General features: G+C 44.8%; 1 protein-coding gene across 2 annotated transcripts in view; it reads left to right on the forward strand.

Moving 5' to 3' along the window:
* Nucleotides 1-22,457, forward strand: part of LOC147718463 (vascular endothelial growth factor receptor kdr-like) — a 537,031-nt gene that overhangs the window by 218,373 nt on the left and 296,201 nt on the right. For both annotated transcript variants that reach the window (XM_086918385.1, XM_086918386.1), the window contains exons 5-6: nucleotides 8,885-9,041; nucleotides 15,607-15,743. In XM_086918385.1, coding sequence (XP_086774511.1) covers nucleotides 8,885-9,041; nucleotides 15,607-15,743 — 294 coding nt within the window. The remainder of the gene's footprint in view (nucleotides 1-8,884; nucleotides 9,042-15,606; nucleotides 15,744-22,457) is intronic.

Below are 22,457 nucleotides of genomic sequence, written 5' to 3' on the forward strand. Positions count from 1 at the left end.
GCAGCTCTTGTAGAAAAAGAGACCGACATATGCGTCTCCATACTAGTATCGATGCCCGGATGGCTGGCACAAGTCGCCTATTAGTTTCCATTCTGAATAGTTACCAAAAATAAAGAGACGGGCGCTGGATGCAGGAATCAAGAACAGAGTTTAATTCTCATGAGGAGAGCCAGTCATTTCAGACACGAAACAAGGTGTCATCGGGAGGTGCTCTAACAAGTGAGCTGAGACTCCGTCTTTTATACCTTGCAAAATACTTGGCATTACAAGCAGGACATTGTGTAACAAAAGAAAAGATAACCCCATAATCCTCGTGTCAATCCTACCCCACATGTGTTCACAATAGGGACCCTTGACCTGCTGATAGGAGAGGGGGCAATGACGCAGCTGAATGTTCCGCTGATTATTAGGATGTGTGCGCCTGATCGTAGCCCAGGGGGTGGGGAGACCAGGATCAATAGTGAGTCCTTTGAAGGGGAGTGACTTCATACAATAAAGTGCAGTGAATGGTATCCTCTGGCTCAGGCGATGGCCTCGGACATGTGTGGTCAGTCGGACTCGGGGGAAGGGGTCATCGAAGGAGTGGCATTCATGCCGCGTGGACAATCGAGCACGGAGGGAGTGCTGGTCAACAGAGGGGCATTCATGGAGGGAAAGGAGGTGTTGGTCAGGCGCGGCCGTGACTCCCAAGGACAGGGTCTTGTAGAAGAAGGTTTATGACTTGCCCGTGTGAGGGAGAAGGGGAAGGGGGAGCCAGGGTGTGCACAGAGACAGAGTCGCACAGAGAGAGAGAGAGAGGTCTTATGACCCGTACATGAGAGAACAGGGGCAGTCAGATACAGCTGGGGGGGCTATGTCAGCTGAGGCGAAGGATGCTTCTTCAAGAGGGAAAGGGGGGGGTTTTTGCGTGGGTCAAGCAGAAGGGCTGCCTTTCGGGGCAGGGTCGCGCAAAAGGGAGAGGGTTTCATGGTTTATGCACGAGAGAGAGAGTTCGAATACACGCAGAAGGGAAGCCGGTGAGTCTAATCTTAGGCGGGCAAAAGGCCAGGGTGCCTAAAATGGCTGTCATGTACACTGGAGTACAGGCCTTCGCTGGCAGTGGGATGTAGTTAATGCTTTACGGTATTCATGGTATGCGCAGGGAGAGGAGTGGGAAAAAAGGGAAATGAATGCTGTTTATGTACATCAAGTTCTTCAATTTCCACACTCTGTTAAATGCTGCGCTTCCCAAACACCAGCTAACGTACCATGACATAACGTCATCTAACTCTGTACTGCAATCAGGAGTGCCATCCTCTTCCTAGTGTCAGCACCATTTCCATAGGCTGTATATGGACCTGTGAATATGTGAGCCCACGAGTTTCCACAAAACTCTTCTTTTGTTCCACCTATTAGTAGATTTCACTCAAGTGTGTTTCTTTGTAAAGTCTACATTGCAATTCTGACCAAGAAAACATATAAGGATGTATATGCTTTTTTATTACAATGATAAGACATGTGGAAGAGGGGATATACTATAATCACATTGGTACCTCGGTTACGTTAATGTAATTATATTGGTATGGGTGTCTTTATTGTCGCTGCCAAACACATTCAGTTGGCTATGGTTGTTCCCAACTTACTTTGCAATACTTAAACGGGTCTGTAAGATATACACTGGAATATGGTCTATCAGTGCTTCGTTTGTGACAGCAAAAGTGCCAGGGCCCATAGCTTTATTTAGACGTCTGCATCTGTCGCTATCAAAGTAGGCCAGGATGCTGAATGCCAAAGCTATACGGTCTTGACTCCACCTCACGCCTCTTACATCTGCCACCAGACACACTTGCTGGTCCTTTCTCATACATCCTTTCCCTTTTTGTCACTGTTTTTCTCTCTTTATCTTCTTTCCTCTTTCTCCCTTTTGTGTATTTCTCTTCGGATCCAGATCAAAGTTTGCAGAGGAAAAATAAATGACGTCCCCAAAAGCGAGTGCGAGTGGGCCCAACCTGCAACCACTGACTCAAATTATGGACTGTGCTCGGTGATCTCTATTGGCATACAATAAGTGGTCTTAAATCACAGGAAGTGCCTTTTCCTCCACCTTTCTCGGTTATCCTGCATGATAAAAAAGTATGCATGCAGTAATTAAGCTTGAGATTGCAGTGGGCATTGATTGTCCCGGGGGGATGCACGGTGTTCATTCACGCCAGTAAGTATTGTGTTTTTACTCAAGTCCTTCACCGTTCCTCCATTGCCTAATATAGACGTCTTGAGACTTCCGCAGGAAGTTTGTGCCTGAGCGCCGCGACTCAGTGTCTGCTTCCTGTTTAAAACGGAAGCTCGAGGAGGCGAGAGGAGGGGTCAAATGAACAGTGGGAGACGCTTTTAGAATGACCTTCTCAGAAATAATAAAGACCCAGTTGCCAACAGATGACTAGAAGGCACTCTGGGGAAATATACTCCGTCTTGGTACACAATTGGTCTTTTTTGTCCCTGTTTTGCAAATATGTTATATGTGTAATGCTAGAAATGTGTAAAGTTTCTTTCTATTTGTTTCGACTAAAAATATTAGTTAAAAAAATACTAATTTCATTGGTCAGATAAACAATATATTCAACAGTGTAGTCCAGTCTAAAAGTTATGAATTCTGTAAGTGCACGTAGCGGTCATTTAGAACCTTGAACATTGTTTAAATGCGTCATACCTATTTTTTGCTCATTTTACCTCTAACCCGGATTTTAAGCTTGTAACATTGCAGAAGAAGGCATAATTTCACATGCCTTACCACCAGAAACAGGATGGTGATAATTATGTGGGCTAACAAGCACTTTATAGCTGTTACCTGACGTTATACTCCATTTTACCTGATACAATTCCAAATTAGATGCTGAAGCAGTACACTAACTGAAATACTACTGCAATATTTTACCTCCCAATTCAAGTGGAAGGCTAAAAGACCCAGTATGTAAAATCAGTTGTGCTGCAGCAGATGGGGTCATGGACGATTTACTTGGCTTGGGCAATCCTCATACGTTGATATTTTCTAGTTATGTATGTATGTATCTACAAATTATTCCCTTGGCATAGGATATCTGTTTGTTACGTATCTTAGTATTAAAGTTATGTATCCTTCAATTGCCAAACGTCCTGTGTCGTATGGACTCTAACAGTAGGCCATACTTTAAGATGGCTGATCCGTAACTAAGGCAATTAATAAAGCGGTCAGAACTGTCCAGGTTATATATGATAGAATAATGTTATAATAATGTTATGGTTAATAATGTTATACATTTGCAATCTATATTTTTGCTGTCCTGGAGAAGAGATGACATTATGCCTGTATCATCGGTATACACCTGTTACAACGCAACTTTTACAACTACCTACTATTACAACGCAACTTTTACAACGCATACCATTACAACGCATTGCGCTGGGGGGCGCTCTAGGATAGGGAATAAGTATAATTTACTATCCAACACCTTCCCTAGTGTCCACGTGGACTGGAGTTAGAATAGTAAATTATACTTACCACTATCCAGCACCTCAAAGCGCTATGCGTTGTAATGGTATGTGTTGTAATGGTCGCGTTGTAATAGTAGGTAGTTGTAATGGTATGCGTTGTAACATGGTACATCCGTATCATCATAGATGAGAGCGAGAAAGACTAGAGCAATTTATCGGGAATGTCATGCCCATTGGTGTTTCTCACAAAGGGACCTACTCCCCTGCCTGTAAAGGACCTCTGGTACATCTTCATAGGACAAACAAGATGACTTGTTGTTTCATGCGTTTGCTGATTGTACCAGTTTCTACAAGGGGTTCCCACAAGGGTGCAGTGAAGAAGAAAAGTTAATCTTTAGAAAATGCCTACAAAATATCTGGTTACCAAAGTAGAGAGGGAGGCAGAGGTAGAGGCTAGGTTTATCCTCCTGACAGTTACGTAGTTAGACATAAATCGAGTATATCGAAGAAAACCTGCTCTTAGGGAATTAGGTAGGATACAGCAAGAATTTGTTGCAATCCCTTGTCTAGAATTGGTTTTTTTTTATAGAGACCCCTCACCCGCCAGGGTTGCCCCTGTGTTGCATGCTTCATCATTGGGGTACCTCTCAATCCACTAGTGATTGAGTTGTGCTGCGACTTGCCAATTACGTAGGAGCACTTTTTATTGTAGACTATGTGTAGTGCAGTGATGTGGAGTGTAAATACCTAACTAGTTGTCCAATCTTTTATTCACGCCCCTAGTTGATATGGTTAAAAATCAGGAGTCGTTTACTGAGAAGAAACCTGACCTTAATGAGTCTGGTTGTCTCAGTAATGTGTTTTTGTCAACATGTTTCAAGCTGTTTGTCTAATAGCTCTTCATCAGGACTCCACGGGGTCCAGACCCATGTGTACCACGCTAGTGAATCCTCTAATAAGGACACAAACCATGCTCACCTAATGCGCACTATATATATACGGTTCTAGTGATTAATCCATGTTTCTGTAGATGCTATATTATTGGATCATGGTCAAAGTCAGGGGTAGAGGGGCTTGTAGTCACATTTTCGTCAAACCCGTCTCTGGTACAGTAACCTACTTCTCTCCCTGGAGACCTCATACTACAGAAACACAGATTAATCACTAGAACCATATGTATACAGTTCTGTTTATCTATCTATCTATCTTTCTATCTATCTATCTATCTATCTATCTATCTATCTATCTATCTATCTATCTATCTATCTATCTATCTATCTATCTATAGAGAACTAACTTCAAACGAAGGTATTCCATATGTGTGCAACCATAGAGAACTGACTAACTTCAAATGAAGGTATTCCTATATATGCAGTCCTAGAGAAATAACTTCAAATGAAGGTTTTCCATATATATACACCCCTAGAGAACTAACTTCAAATGAAGGTATTCCTATGTATACAATCCTATAGAAATAACTTCAAATCAAGATATTCCATGTATATACTTCCACAGAGAACTAACTTCAAATGAAGGTATTCCTATATATGCAACATAAATAACTTCAAATGAAGGTATTCCATATATACATACACTCCTAGAGAACTAACTTCAAATGAAGGTATTCCTATATATGCAATCCTAGAGAAATAACTACACATGAAGGTATTCTGTTATATACACCCATAGAGAACTAACTTCAAATGAAGGTATTCCATATATATATATATATATATACACTCCTAGAGAACTAACTTCAAATGAAGGTATTCCTATATATGCAATCCTAGAGAAATAACTACAAATGAAGGTATTCTGTTATATACACCCATAGAGAACTAACTTCAAATGAAGGTATTCCATATATATATATATACACCCCTAGAGAACTAACTTCAAATGAAGGTATTCCTATATATAGAATCCTAGAGAAATAACTTCAAACGAAGGTATTCCATATATAAACACCCCTGGAGAACCAACTTCAATTGAAAGTATTCCATATTTATGTACCCATAGAGAGCTAATGTCTGGATATTGGTCACAGACAATGTTTAATCCTACAAATTCTAGGACAGCCCTGAAGGCAAAGAGAAAATGTATTTCCACATGTATCCTTTGAAAAAGATCTTTTTTTAAAATTGTTTCAACATGTTTTTCATTTAACTAATATGATTGACAAATTAAAAACTCCCCACATATACAAATGAGCAATATTGCTTCAATAAGGTGACTACACGCAGGTACTCTTTCTACCATTTGAAACCTACTCATAATCCTACTCTCTTTTAGTATAGTCAGTGTTTGACTTTTCACTTGTCAAAGCCACGTTTTCTTGTGCAAAAGATCTATGTCGCAAGACTCCTGGAAAGTGTTCTACAATGGTTTTATATGTTGCTCATAAACAGAGTACTTGACTCTGTTGGGTGACAGGAGTACAGCCCTAAAGTGGTGCTCCTTTTAACATGTATATCTACTGACCCCATGGCCAGGCCATGATACTCCTAGGACTTGGTTGCAGCTGATTGTAGTAGCAGAGTATCCAGATGTTTATCTGAATCCTAGTGCCAAAACCATGCAGTGCACCTTGACTGGCACCAGTAATCCTCCTGATTTCATTTGTGTGCATGCGTGTCCCTGGGTACATGAGAGATGAGTTACCCACGAAGGGTTCCATTTTGGATCAGAAGCATAGCTTCCACTAGTGCAGCAGGTGCAATGGCACCAGGTCCCAAAGACCTAAGGGGCCCTTTGACACCTGGTTATTGCTGTATTTTATCATTCAAACAGCAGCCAGGGATCCCAGTTCCTTCCTTGCACTAGGGGCCAAGGCACACAGGTGATGCTACTGTCTTGGAAGTATGAAGCCCCTATGGTTGTAGGTGCTCCATAGGATCTAATGGTAGTCAGTGCTCTGTATGTCCCCATCCACTACCCCTCCAGTTCCCTAACTCCGCAGAATCTTTGCATTGGCAAGTGAAACTGTCTGGCTGGAGTCATCGTGCAAGAGAAAGGAGCAGCAAGACTCTTGTTGTTCACAGGCCCTGGACTAGGCCAAATCCAGCCACCACACTGTGCCCTAACAAGAGCAACACCTGACCAATGAAAGGCCAAGACTCAAGACTGCATACATTGCACAAAGGGGAAGGGCAGCCAGGCTGTTCCTTTCATCCTGCGTTCTGTCCTCTTGGACAGAGAAGCCTCTGGCAACAGCACCGGATTGGCCACAGCGGTGTCTGGAGCCCTGTGGCTCGTTCCCATGGGGCCTCAACACCTGCAAAGAAAATGACCATCCCTAGGATTAGATTTCCCCTACAGTTTGGTTATAACTTCGAATAAGAGTGGGTGGTCAGATTGGGGTCAACGGTACCAAGACTCACAATCAGCTAACTCTTTGTGCTTATCCAGTGTTCACCTTGCAGAAGCTCTGAACACCTGCGTACAGTAAAGCGTGGACCATAGGCAGAACATGTCGTGGTCTCCTTTCAGAAGTAAGGACTATACAATGAGGACAAAAACATGATTTATGCTTCTGAGATCCAGTTCTGGACCACAACCAGAACCTCTGCATCCCTTCAAAGATAATTTCCTTGACTGCCATGCTTGAGAACCAAAAACACTTGCAGGCATGAGGCCAGCATGTGTGGCCCTATCATGACAATTTGTGTCGTCATGTGTTGTGGCTCTCCAAGTGAGGCGCTCACCCTAACAATAATGCACACAGGCGTGAAGCGGACATGTGCAGCCTTTTTCCAGCACCTTGTTTGGAGGCTCTTCACCAGTTGTGAGCCACTGCACCACAAGTAAGGGGTTTACCCCAACAAGAGGAATTGCACGTGTGAGGCTGGCATGTGTGACCTTGTGCTTGGACCATGACGTCTTGATGCACCATCCACTGTGAGCTTCTACAGCTATCCAACACCCTGGCATCACCCGGTACAGTTTGACACTAGAGTGGTAAACTGTATCCAGACGGTCAGCAACTATTCAGGAGCAGTGCAAGCAGAATAAGCAGAAGGGAAGTGCTAACACAACTCTCAAAGGCCACCTGACACTGAAAGAGCTTTGCATTACCGCTCTCCAAAGACTGACCTGACCTGAAATCAAGTGATGTCAGGCTACAAGGATACCCTCAGTCTTCCATGAAGAGAGCGAACATTGACAGTAAGATATTTGTGCGCCCACTCAATTCTCCAAGAGAACAAAAGTTTCATAAATAATTGTCCGTGTGTCCCTTTGCCATAAAAGTTGCATTGTAAGTCAAGGTTTATGGAAACTTATTATGAGGCAACTTTTTTCGGTTACAATAATTAAATGAAAATAAAAATCGTATTTATTTTTCTTAAAAGATGAACACTGCTTGGACATTATATTAATTCCGAGTGATATATGAACTGCCTGAATTATATATTCAAACTCACTCCAAGAGAGAAGCTTTGATAGTTTGGCTCTCTAGCACCAGAGAGTCACAACCTAAAGAGGAATACTCAGCATTTCAGTGAGCTCTCAGCAGTGCCCTATGTTTCCAACAAGGGCAATACTTGTGACTAACATTACCTTACTGTGCGTAAATCACACATGCGCCATACAACTGGCATGGCACTGCTTGTGATAAACATAGTGTTGTGGCCTCTTGCTATCTTATGCATTCTCCCCACAGTCTTGGTGTTCCCAGTTGTTCGGCCGGTGAGTGAGGACCTTGGATGAGTGAATGTTGGAGTGAGAGGGGCTGAGCAGCAGGATGCTGCTCCTGGTGGGGCTTTATCTGTAACCCCCAACTAAGCTGATTAACCTACATGCAAATAACCTACATTGATCCATAATCACTGTATCCTCATTGTAACACACAACCTCGTGACCTCTTGGTGGTTGCTTCCAAATAGGACATGTTATTAACAAATGATGACATTTTCTATCTCTTTTAAGTAAACTATTTTCTTGAGAGTTTTGTAGATAGCCGGGTTGTTACCAACAACCACTTGGCAGTGCTAAACCCACTTTTTGTATATTGACCAAGTTGGACTATTCGAGGAGAGCACAGAATCCCACAATGGGAGAGAGTCAGATCCCTCAAGGGGCCCATTTTGGTCTGAATGGATTGCCCATGATGTTCTAGTTCACCAGGAGGGAGAGGTTGGTCCAATGGGGTTAGTTAAAGTGGAGAAAGTTCTGGAAAAGAACAGTACTAAAGGTCTGCTATCCTTATGGAGATGATAGACCCTTTTCTTGGTTACAGCGACTGGTTCATGTGATCGTGTGCACTGGTTAGCCCCTTTACGGTAATCTTTGCATAACAAAGATTTGCATGTATCTGTTTCGAAGTAAAGGAGTACTTGCAAGGAAGGACAGGTTGTTGAAAAAATTGACGCTTTGTACTTTTTCCTCTTATCCGACATCAGATTGTGACTTTGTGCTTCGTGTTCTGCTCTCTTGACAGCTCCCACCTCCACGTTATGGTCTAACTGGGGTGCAATGGAATCCTAAAAAGGGGTTTGTGATACCCCACCCTCCGGTCACCTTCAAAAGGATGCTAACATGCAGGACACAAGTCAACGGAGAGGACTACTCCGCCTCTTATGTCCCTCATAGAGTGGGTAAGTACCAAGTAAAGCGAAGGATAGTTGTCATTCTTACTCATTTTTATGGCTAGCACCTTACACCACACCCCATCCAGTGTGCCAGAAATGTCTGGGTTCAAAACCTTCCATTTTAACACATGACATTGTCGTACATTTTGATCACCTAATTGCCAGAGGCCTTACTGTGTCTGCTGTACAAAAATCTGCAGTGAAAACAGTAAAGAATCAACTATTATAATGAAGATAGATATTTATTGTAGGCACATTGTACGCATGGAAACAATTCAATAAATGGAAGGGTATAGCGGAAGTGACGTCACACACCCTTCCACCCTTGTAAACATCACAGTACTGATTCTTTGTACAACCTTTAGCCACTTAACAGCCTTCTATTCCCAGCTGAAAGGCTGATGGAGAGGCAGCAGTGAAGAATACTGAAAGGAAACACAGATTGTACGGCTTTGTTTCCTGTTTAGTTCTGGCCTAGAGGCAGTTGTGGCTGTGTCTCGAGCTTCATGTTTTACAAAACATTCATACTAAAAATACATATCTACATGCATGCATTCATACATACATGCATAGAGTGGCCTTCATATTTTGTTTTTGCCCAGCACAGCATCAAGCATGGGGCAGTGGCCCAGCCCACTTCAGCCATGCATTCTTTTCACTGTGAGTGATGGCACTGTGTGTGCACATTCATCTAAAATGTCCACTTGAATGCCAGGACACTGCTTACAATTCATGTCTTTCATTTGATGTTTTTATTAGCTTTTTATGGGACGATGTTCACTTATGTTTTTTGCAAACCTATGCACACTACCTATACAAAGCAGCATGTACATTTGTGTTTTCAAAACAAAAATAAAATAAAAATAAAAAAATCACATGTGTGCTAAGGCCTGAACTATTTACACTTAGGTGTTTGCAGTCGCAACCCATGATGGCAAGCGCAGGGGGGCCGGGTGGGGATAGGGGGTGGGGGGGAGGGGTGTTAGTCGACATACGACAGGATAGTTAAAATGAATAAATAAATAAATAAAACTACTTATCTTGCGCTTGCCGCATAGCCAACTCGGAGGCGAGGCCCTCCCTGACTAGAGCCCGTGGTGGCGGGCCTACACCATTTCCTTGTGGCGCCTTGGTGGCCCATGCGTGGGCCTGTGCAGCCCTCTATTGGACCTTGTTAGCCTCCTCGATGGCTACTTAGCCCACTTCCTCCTCGTGCACTACATGCTCGCCGCAGCTGGACGGGGCTTGCATCTGATACCCATTTTTCTCGCACGGCCGGGAGATTAATCAGACTGCCCCCCCATTCCATGGCTTGCCTATTGAACCTCCTGATGGCACCGGTGAGTCCCCCTGATACACACTGGGGTCTGCTTCACGCCTCTGATGGATCGGCATGTCGTTGCACTAATGGCCATTTCCTGCGCCTGATGGGCCACTCCATTCAAATCAAGGATGGAGTTTGTGACCTGTGGTTCTAGGTGACATGATGGCACATTAATGTTGTACAGTCACCCAGTGATCCCTACAAGCATATTAGCACAGAGAAACACTCAGGGACTGTCGCTTATCGAGATCATTGCATGCTGTTATCTATAAAGGTACATATTGTTAGGGTGGAGTGCCCGGCACTCCCTTGAGCTTGGGCTCGGGATGACATATTCTGCAACAATCCTTTCAGTAACATTCTGATAGTAAGGGTGACTATTTCCCCTTCTCCCATACCGAATCCAAAATAGGACAGGGAGATCACAAACACTGAAGCTAATTTTTGAGCATAACACAAATAGACGGTGACAGCGCTCCCTGTCAGAGACACAAGATGGCCCAGTAGAGGAGACCGCAAGCGGAGCAACGGATGGCACCGCTGCCATAATGCCATAATGGCAGAGCTGCGAGCTGGCATCAGCTCATTTAATGCACACTTCTGCATCCTCACACATAGGCTGTATCCCATAGGTGACTGGATAGACCAACAAAACACAAGGCGAGATGGTGCAGAGAAGCATATCTTGGAAATGGAAGAGGATGCCTCATTAGTCACAAAGCGGCTGGAAAAAGTTGAAAAGCTGCTGAAGACAATGATGACCAAGAACGAAGTACTCAAAGCCTGGTCCTGCCGCAGTAATATACTAGGGGTGGCAGAATCCACAGATGGCGGCCTCTCGACTTGCTCGTTCAACTTCTCCTTACAGAACTCTTTGGCAAGCAAAGCTTCATGGAGACATTTGTGGTGGAGAAGGCCCACAGGTCTCTTGAACTTCTGCCACCCCCTGGCACTTCCCCACACCTGCTTGTGGCCCGCGTGCTCAACTTTAGGGACAGGGACGCGGCTCTTCGCTTGGCCAAGAGCGGAGCCCCCTGTCATTCCAGGGTCGACCATCACCATCTTCCCTGACTTCACGATGGTCGTTCTGGAGGCAAGGTATACGTTTATAGATGTGAGGAACACTCTCTGCTAACTGGGAATTAAGTGCACACCGCGATGACTACAGTTAGGTTACTTTTGATGTATGTTTTTGGGGATTTTCTGGATGTTTCGCAATCCATTGTGGGTGGGGGATGATGTTATGTTGATGTTTGGCTATCGTTTATTTGATTTCTGGCTGTTAGGCTGTCACACCACATACCAGTTGCAACACTTAGAGATTTGCCCCTACACAATATTAGGTTGTGGGGATCCCTACAATAAAGTGCAGACAACTGAGTAAGTATGTTTAGCGTGGAGCATTAGAGGCCGTAAGGGGAAGCAGGTGCTATCCCACCTAGCACAGCACAACAAGACGTCAAGGTGGCATTTCTACAGGAGACCCACCTTTCGCCCTGTGACACTTGCCCCTTTGCATCGACATGGGGGACCATCATTACTTCTCTTAGATAGCTCCTATTCACGTGGGATGTGAATTGTAATACATAGAAGTGTCCCATTTGCCCACAGGGTCAGCTTTGTCGATGATGCTGGAGATAGGTGATACTGTCCAGTATTTTAGCAAACAAACGTGTATACCTGGTCAACATATATGCTCCTAATGTTGACTCCCCTGACTTTTACCACAAGGTTTCTTCACTTGGGCCGGGTGGAAGCAGATCTGGTACTCTGGTGTGGCCTGAATATTGTACTAAATCCTTTAGTTGACAACTGGTTCTACGGTGGGCAGCAATGTGCGTCTTTCGAGATATAGACTATACATTCGAATTCTCAGCAACCTCAGTATACACCTTCTATTATGTCCCTCATGGTATATGGACCTCATTGTTTACTTAATCTTCTCCACTAGGGCCGCCCTTTGGGTGTTGGAGGTGGTACACCTCCCCCACACCCTGTCACATCACACCCCAGTACAAATGGTGCTACAGGTGCCTCATAAGCGAGGTCTGGCCGAACCATGATGCCTTCCCAGCAATTTTCTGCATGGCTTAGCCTTTCGCGCGGAGCTGCACAACTCCATTGTAGAATACTTCGCACTCATTCCTGGCTCTGTTGATACACCAGCCTCCCTATTGAAGACCCTTATGGAATACATTTGGAGGGTTAGTGTCACCAAGCATGCGGGCTTCTTGCATAATTCGCACTGGTCTTGGCCTCCTTGAGGCTGAGCTGCTCCACAATGATCAAGCAAATACACTGCAAGGACAGTAGGATCAGCGGCACCGCCGCTCAGCCCTGATGGACGACTTTCAGGAATTGACCGACAGGGAGGTGGCACGATGCTACCAAGAACCAGTCACGATCTAAGACACCTTTGTGTTGCGTCTTCATTTTTTGCTCATTATTGTAGGAAAATAATCTCCATGACTTTTGACATGTACTCCTGGACTATATGAAGAAATTATGATTGGACAAAATGATTTAGATTACCCATAGGATAGGACATGGTTGATTGATATATCATCAATGTCAAGACTTTCTAATTTCTAGTTATTTGTTTGATAATAAAATGTATTGGTTGATTTTATTCGTTTTGCTTGGCTTTCTTCTGTAATATTATCTATAAGTATACTTGAATTGAAACATTAGACTGCCTAATTGCTTTATAGACAATACATTTTCCCCGCCTCTGGAACTCCTATCAATAGCAGGGGGTCCTTGTTGATTTCAATTGTTTTATACTTGTAAAACCTTGCAGAAGCGCAATGATACGGGGATGGGGAAGGGCCCAGCCTAATATTTTGTAGATTAATATATTAATTTCTAAGGATTTGAGCTACAAGTCATGCGGCTATTGCCCGAAAGACTTCGGTTCTAAACTATCAGTGTCAGAATATCGCCTAACATAAAAATTGAGTCCTAAATCGTGTCTACAAATATACAGAATTTATAATAGAAAATTTACACCCAAAAAGTGGACAATATTTTTGTTCACAATATTTAGGACATGATACATATGTCTTATGATATTTCTGTATAAGATATTCTGCTTCAACCGCCTGAATGGTCTCCGGGTGATGTACACCATATTCCAGGTATCAAATTCCTGGCTTTTATATCATCAGAATTGAATACTGGAAAAGCCAGAAAAGTCATGAACACTCTTCTCTAATGATTGCCAAAAATCATTGACAGTTCAAAAATGTATTTCCAGCATTTACTGAGAATAATCCAACGGCAACTTCTCGATTTGACAATGACTTGTAGACTTGACAATCTGCTGGTTTTGACAGTGACTGTGAGGCACCATGCTATCCTAGTTAGACAGTAACCTGACTGAGAACTTTGAACCTTACAAGCACAAGAATGCTTTGGGCCACCAGCATCAATGCCAAGTAGAGAAAACGTGACAACATGGTGCAGGAACTTACAATAAAGGTTTTATGATGTAGTAAATGCTAATTATCTAAATGCACAAGTCAACACGAATATTGAGGCCTATCGGGTATTGACTGACCGTATTGTAATGACCGTATTGTAAATTAGTATTTCGCATTGTTGCCTATAACAATCCTTTGGGCGTTAATGTCCATAATTTAGCAAAATACTAGCAAACATCTGCATGCTATCTTGAAAATACAGAGATTATGATATTGGTGGGTAGTTAGGCTGAAACAGATGGGATAATACATATTCTATGAAAACAAAAATCAAAAACAAAACTAAACTTACAAAATATATTTCTGACCTTTAGCTATAATGTGAAATGTTTTAATTCATGAAAATAATACTCAAGCTCGAACGCAATGTGAGAAGGCGAGTAAGGGGTTGACAGGGAAGGACGAAGAGCAACAAATAATTATATAATAAAGAGTTTTAAGAGATCCTATGGCAAAACGCTTTTGATGCTAAAAAAGCATATTGACAGGAAGTGTGGTGGGTGGGAAGACATGCACTGCCCAGAAATAAATAGAATTGTGAGGGAGGTAAAAAAAATTAACATTATGTCACCCATAAATTTTTTTTAAATAATATGGCTCAGGTGACAGAGCATTGAATACTTAGGGAGAGTGCAAAAATTGTAATAATTCCGTGAATAATCCTGTGGTCATCTCTATGGCGTTGGCAGCAGTCAGTGGTGGGAATGTGGTTTAGAATGTTACTGACCATGGCAGCCCATGTGCATACTGGGGTAACATGTGTCAAGTGAGCACAAGCCATTCGCTAGTGCGATACAGTTAGAGGAACACGTGATGAAGCCACACAGAGACTTGCTCCTTCCAGATGAATGCCATCCCCGCTAATAGGCAGTGGTCAAGCAAATGCCTCTTGACATTATAAAGAAATATAATTAAAATGTAAACTTCACATTTGAGTTTGTGAGAAATGGTAGGACCATACACGTCTCTTTACTTTGAACACTAAGGGGGCTGATAACGAGTCTGGCAGTAACTGTTTTTGGCATTCTCATTGCGGTGCCCGTTTTTAGAGGCACTGCCGTGGGAACTACCAAAAAAGCCAGCCAAACAAGAGGAAACTCTCAATCCGGCAGGCGACCTCACCACAGGTTTGGCGGTGCTGGGTTGGGGCGGACTCGGCGCAGCAGTGCTAAACTCGTAATCGGGTCCTAAGAGAGTTTGTCTGTGCTTGGGAAGAATGCCTCCCACAGGATGCAAGCTAAAGATTAGCGGGTGATCAGTGTGTGTGGTGTCATGGCTGCCCCCTGTATCTGGCTGTGCCAGTCCCAAAATGGCAGCCACCACATTAGTACACCAATTCAAGGAACTGGTTAGTTGAAATCACGGACATTAGATACTGCACCATCTACCTTAAGGAGTCTTCCTGTGCACCACAGCTTGATTTGAGTGAGCTGTGGAAGTTGGAGGGCATCATTGTGTCAAGTCTTAGATAGAAAAAAAATAAAATGGATTAGTAAAGTACAATGATTGAGCATGAGTATTCTTTGAGGTCATTAGAGGGGCAGCTGAGAGGAAGAAGGTCAGTGAGCCAGTTTTCACCATTCATCAACAACACATGATTGACAATAGAAGAAATTGTTTTAGAAATGCATTTTTCAGGTGCATCTTTTTTTTCTCTGTGTGTGTACTCTTCTGTTTTATCTGTCTTTTTATGAAGTTCTTTTAATTCAAGCTATTTGCCTAGCTTAACTCAAATTCATTGTTTATTTTTTTTCTTGTCATTCAGTGACGGATATCTATAACATGACTGTCCATGCAGAGGAGGAAAAGCTGCTGGTAGGAGACACTCTTTCCCTGTTATGTTCTGTACGGACACCCCTAAATGGACAAGCACGAGTGGACTGGTCCTTCAATGGCGTTGAGGTGAGCAGAAACACTCAGTTAAAAAGAAATAATTAAAGCGCGGGCGGCCCATACTGGGTTGTAGCTGACATGCTATGTATTACTGTGACTACCTTCCGACTGCACAGATTATATGCTTGGCTCTGTTCGCCTGTAAGCAACTAAACTTTGCAGCTGGCCCGCTGTGGGTTGTAGGTGTCTTGCTGTGTATGTGATATCTCTTCTGGTATGCCAAGAAAAAGAGTGCGTCTCACCGTGTTTGCAGCTTTTACACCTACACGCTCACCGTGTAACACTTGAGAACATATTGACCCCCTGAAGAAGAGCTCTTTAGCTCGAAATGCAGCGGGGATACTGACTCATGTTGTTCTTATCCACAATCAAGATGTATTGAATCTTTGTGTTTATGGAACTATTACACAATGTTTAATTCGAGCCATCTCTATCTAAAGGATCACTTTTGATTCAGAAAGATGAATCACATGCATCAAACTACAAAGTGAATAAAACTTTGAACATTTGAACAATTTTCATGTAAACTTGCTTCTTCTTAGCACAAAGGAGTGCTCAGGTTTCTCACCTTACGCCTGTAAGGTCCTTCTTGCCGTCATGCTGGTGACAGCAGCGTTGTGATTGGCTTAGGGTATTCTGGGAGCTTGTGTGCTGCCAGTCTTATGTTTCATACAGGTACCCCGTTATAGGCTCAGCTAATAACCAACATTTCACCTATATTTCCCCTGCCATTACACTACATAACAGTTCTTGGTTCTGACCTTTTATCTAGTTACGCTACTGCTTAAATGACGTGGGGTTTTCTCGCAAAACTAGCCTCATTCATTATGCAGGAGGATTCTTGGAATCTCAGCAGGACTACCATCTCCTGCATAATAAATATGTATAAGGGTCATTCCTTCCGTCATCCTAGTCTGACATGACACAGCAAGGTAGATCCCCTGAGGCTACCACTTTGGGTATATAAACACCATATCTTTGTTGAGGCAGGGAGAGGAGAAAAAGGACTTTCATGCTGACACACTGACGCGAGATGCTGAGGTTCCTGCACGCAGAGACTCCAGCTCACAGTGGTCTGACATCCCTTGCGGGGTGTCCATCTCAAGACCAAGATGGGGTCCCACAGTCTCTCACTTCAGGTAACGGGGCTGGCTTTATCCTAGGAGAAATCTTGGCTCTACACCTACATTCATCCTAGGTACACATAGATACGTCTAGTTAGGAGTGCATTGTTGGAGTACACATTTATTACTGTCATGTATTTTTATACTTGCCTATATCCATTGTTTTAGCACTATGGTAGGAATCTACCATCCTTTTACTCGATTAGTGCTTACAATCATTTATTTCTGTTTCTGTCTGGTGGTTGTTTCAGCACACCTATTTTACATTAGATTGACGCTGGTTGAAAAACGTCCCCACTGTTTATTCTGTGTATTCCTCTGAGACTAAGTGAGCACGAGGGACTGAGCGAAAAGAACTGTACTGTTTCCACAATTCTGAGGGATCAGGGTTGTCATGTTCGATAGTTGCCAGGAATTATTCACTCTTTGGTAAGAGGGGCGCATAGGGTGACTGTGAGCTAGCAGGACTCTAGACTAACCTACCTTGTGGGGGTATCTGGAATCAGTCTGGATACCAATCCCATAGTTATGTCGTCTAAATGCGCAGATACTATATAGATTTATAGGAACTACATGACACCGGAACAGAGGGAGGACAGAGGAGAGGCGGACGCCAGCAGATAAGTCAGCTTTTCTTTTTTCTTTTTGTCTAACCCCTCTTTCCCTCTGCCCACCACTACTGTTCCCTAGCACCCACCATTGAGACAGATTCTTGTCTAATAAAAGAAGACTATGGGCTACAGCTTAAATTTGCCAATGGGGCAAAACCTCCTTTGAGTAAATAGAGAGTTACTATGGTCCTATGTTAGAGCCTTGGCCATGGATACTGGACTTCTGGGAGTTAAACTCTTTCTCCAGACAGGTCCCTGGCTAAGGGCCCCCAAAGAAGGTCATGCAAAGAAAGGAGGATCAGGATCTGCAGTGGTCTAAAGCAAGGTTGTCCCTCAGCCTGATCCTGTTTGCACTAACTGTGGCTGGTATTGCCTCCCACCTATATGTGGATGGTACTGTCCATGCTAAACTAGTTAACATGTGTCAATATTTTGAGCTACACGGATGCTCTTGGATGGAAGACAGAAAGGCCTATAACTTTAGGCCTTATCCAAGTGTGGATCAGAATCGCTGGACTTTATTTCTTGCTTAGCTATAAGTTCCTCACCCCCGTCCACGCCTCCCGCCAGGATTTGTATGCCACCATAGAATATTTCTGACTCAAATGGTAGTGAACAGAGTTCTTCTCTGGATAAAAAGGCAGGGGGTCATCTTGAATTTCACAACCATTTCTAGCAGGTTGACCCAAGGGAGACACCCTTACATTTTCCAAAGGCACATTTTTAAGCAAAAATCCTTCCCAAACTGAACTCTTTTACAATCTTTTTTATGAGCACGCCTGGTCTTTCCCAGGAGAGCTGGAGGTGTTCTGCAGTGAACGTTTGGTTGGGTCCCTAATAGGATAGTCTAAAACCTTCCCTCAACCCAATCACCAAGAATGCTGCCACTTCTGCCTCTTTAAGCCCAGGCCAAGGATTGTGCAGTTCACTGGTAGGTACAGGAGTGGGGAGTGGTCCTGCCATCCACCTGCTCTTTGCTCCCAACTTCTACCTACTTTTTCTTACTTTCTTACCTTGCATTTATCTCTGTTTGTTTTCCACTGTTGTCAGTCTATCTAGGCCATGATACATCCATTCCTGGGATCTGTGTTTGACCTCGTGGTTACAGAATTAAATTCCCGCAGGTCCACTCAGCCTTTTATAAAATGAATAGCACTGAGTTGGGTAACAGTACACATCAGTTACCTGTCAATAGTTTCTTGAGGCTTCATAGTTCAAGTTCAAGTTCAAGTTCGGCATTTATATAGCGCACTACTTACCCAGAGGGTCTCAAGGCACTTGAGGAGGGTGGGGGATTACTTATCAAATATCCAAGTTTTGAGTTGTTTTCTGAAGGAGAGGTGGTTTTGAGTAAGGCGGAGATGGGTGGGGAGGGAGTTCCAGGTTTTGGCCGCAAGGTAGGAGAAGGATCTTCCCCCCATGGTGGATCTGCGGATGCGTGGTATTGCGGCGAGGGCTTGGTTGGACGATCGGAGTTTGCGGGAGGGGGTGTAGAAGGAGAGGCGTGTGTTGAGGCATTCGGGTCCAAGGTCGTATAGTGCTTTGTGCTCGTGGGTGAGGAGACGAAACGTTATTCTTTTGCTGACGGGGAGCCAGTGGAGGTCTTTCAGGTGACTGGAGATGTGAGCTCTGCGGGGGACTTCTAGAATGAGTCTGGCTGAGGCAATTTGGATACGTTGGAGCTTTTTCTGTAATTTGATTGTGGTTCCGGCATAGAGGGTGTTTCCGTAATCAAGTCTGCTAGTGACCAATGCGTGGGGGACTGTCTTTCTTGTTTTGGTGGGGATCCATCGGAAGGTTTTTCTGAGCATACGTAGAATGTTGAAGCACGAGGAAGAGACGGCGTTGACTTGTCTGGTCATCGATAGGGAGGAGTCTAGGATGAATCCCAGATTACGTGCGTGGTCCGTAGGTTTGGGGGCGTTTCCCAGAGCCGGTGGCCACCATGAGTCATCCCAGGCGGAGAGGGATGATCCTAATATGAGGACTTCTGTTTTGTCCGAGTTCAGTTTAAGGCGACTTTTCCTCATCCATTCGGCCACTTCTTTCATTCCTTCATGTAGATTCATTTTGGCGGTGTTTGGGTCTATGGTAAGGGAAAGGATCAGTTGGGTGTCGTCTGCATAGGATATGATGTTGAGGTTGTGTTTGCGAACGATGGATGCGAGGGGGCTCATATATACGTAGAAGAGTGTGGGGCTGAGTGATGATCCTTGTGGTATGCCGCAGATGACTTCGGTGGCCTCTGATTTAAAAGGGTGGAGTCGGACTCTTTGCGTTCTTCCGGCGAGGAATGAGATGATCCAGTCCAGTGCTTTTCCATGAATTCCGATGTTGCTGAGGCGGTGAATAAGGGTGCTGTGACAGACTGTGTCGAAAGCTGCAGAGAGGTCGAGAAGGATGAGGGCAACTGTTTCTCTGTTGTCCAGTAGTTTTCGGATGTCGTCTGTTGCTGCGATGAGGGCGGTCTCGGTGCTGTGTTTGGCACGGAACCCAGATTGTGATATGTCGAGGGATTTGTTGGATTCGAGGAAGGGGGCTAATTGACTGTTGACAGCTTTCTCGATGACTTTGGCAGGGAATGGGAGGAGCGAGATTGGTCGGTAGTTTTTAAGTTCAGTGGGGTCTGCTGTGGGTTTCTTCAGGAGGGCGCTGAGATCGGCATGTTTCCAGCTTTCCGGGAAGGTAGCGGAGTTGAAGGAACTATTGATGATGTCGCGAAGGTGGGGAGCGATGATGGAGTCTGCTTTGTTGAAGATGTGGTGGGGGCATGGGTCGGTAGGTGATCCTGAGTGGATGGAGTTCATCAGGCGGATGGTCTCTTCAGTGGTGACTGGTTTCCAGGTGCAGAGGTTGTTAGGAGGGGGATTAGGTTCTGAGGTGGGTGGGGTGGTCTGGTCACCCGACTGGTTTTCAAAGCTGTTGTGTATGTCGGCGATTTTGTTGTGGAAGAATGAGGCTAGGGAGTCGCAGAGGTACTGGGAATGAGTGATGTCATTTGTGCCGGCTGAGGGGTTGGTGAATTCTTTTACTATGTTGAACAGTTCCTAACTGCTGTGGGCGTTTTTGTCGAGTCGATCTTTGAATGCTGTGTTCTTAGTGGAACGTATTAGTTGATGGTGTTTACGGGTGGCGTTCTTGAAAGTGGCTAGGTTTTCGGTGGATGGGTTTCTTTTCCAAGCTTTCTCGAGGGTGCGGCATGTCTTCTTGGATTTTTTAAGTTCATCGTTGAACCAGGGGGCTTCCTTGAGGTTTAACTTGGTAGGGTTGTTTTTAAGTGGTGCTAGTTCGTCAGCGCTGCGGGTGATCCATTGTGCCAGGTTGGTGGCTGCTTGGTTTGGGTCTGATGATTAAGCAGGAGGGTATTGGTGGAGCGATGTGAGAAGCTGGTCGGTGGTGATTTTGTTCCAGTTTCTGCGGGGAATTTGTTGTGGGTGGTTGCGGGTCGTAGTCTTTTTGTATTCGAAGTGCACGCAGCTGTGGTCTGTCCAATGGGGAGGTATGGTGTGGTTGAAGGATATGTATTTGCTGGATGTAAAGATTGGGTCGAGTGTGTGTCCGGCACAGTGGGTGGGGGTGTTCACAAGTTGTTTGAGTCCAAGATTTGCGAGGTTGTCCAGAAGGGTGGTACTGTTGTTGTCGTTGTTATTTTCCAGGTGGAAGTTGAGGTCGCCAAGTAGAATGTAGTCCTCTGAGGGGAGGGCGTGTGGGCTGATGAAGTCAGTGATGTCATCACAGAATTGTGTGCGGGGTCCTGGTGGCCTGTAGATGAGGGTGCCTCTGAGTGTGGTCTTGGGGTCGATGTGGATCTGGAAGTGGAGGTGTTCGGCGGTTGCGAGTTTTTCATCAGAACTGGTCGTGATGCGAATGGTGTTCTTATGAACAATGGCAATTCCTCCTCCTATTTGGTTGGTGCGGTCCTTACGGATGATCTTGTAGCCGTCAGGGATGGCTATGGCGATGTCGGGTGTTGAAGAGGCGTTCATCCAGGTTTCTGTGAGGAAGGCGACGTCCGGAGCAGTGGTGTCAAGTAGATTCCAAAGTTGGATGGCGTGACTGTGGACAGAGCGGGTGTTGATAAGGAAGCATTTCAGGTGGTTGGAGCGGGTGTTCTGTTTGGTGTTTGTGGATTTGGTGAGGGTCCTAATGCAGGCAAACTTGCAGGAATTGCAGGTGAAAGGTCCATGGGTGAGTCCAGGTACGGCTTGGTAGCAGTTTGGTGGTCGGCCGGGGTTCAGGGCTGAGAGGGTAGTGGCGTCGTATGTGATGCGGGAGGGTTGGTCTTTGCGGGGGCCAGGGGGTCTGGCGCTGGGCGCGGTCCAGGCGCGGACGGGCGTAGACGGGCTTACCTTTGGCGCACCTTCGGCGCGCATCCGCTGCGCGTCAGCTGTTCTGACATATGTAGAAAGTGGAGGGGGAGGGGCGTGGGAGGGTCAGCTGGGAGGCGGTAGCGTGTTGTAGGGACGGGCTGGGAAACAACAAAATGGCAGCAACAGAAAACAAAAGTGAGCAGGGTGAGGTTAGGGCGAGCAGTGGGGCACAATAACTAACAATTAAGTTCCCAGCAGCAGTGATGAAACTTAAACGCTATGGAGGATAACAGAGCAGCGCTATGATCCGATCACGAACAAAGCACAATGCAGCGCTGCGATTTTAAGCACAATGAAAACTTGCAAAGCAGCGCTGTGACTAGATCACGAAAAGCACAATGCGGCGCTATAAAATTATGTAAGATGCAAGCACAGAGCACAGGCAGCGTTTGAATAGCACTACGATACCCAGGAGGAGTGAGGGGAGCGACCGCTTCTGCTCGGGTCAGGGCGGTCACAGCTCTCTGAGGGGGTGGGGTCGGGCTATACTATTAGTTGGTGGGAGGGTCAGCTGGGAGGCGGGAGCGTGTTGTAGGGACGGGCTGGGAAACAACAAAATGGCAGCAACAGAAAACAAAAGTGAGCAGGGTGAGGTTGGGGCGAGCAGTGGGGCGCAAT

Source organism: Lissotriton vulgaris, chromosome 4_1, assembly GCF_964263255.1.
Source record: "Lissotriton vulgaris chromosome 4_1, aLisVul1.2, whole genome shotgun sequence".
Lineage (NCBI taxonomy): Eukaryota > Metazoa > Chordata > Amphibia > Caudata > Salamandridae > Lissotriton > Lissotriton vulgaris.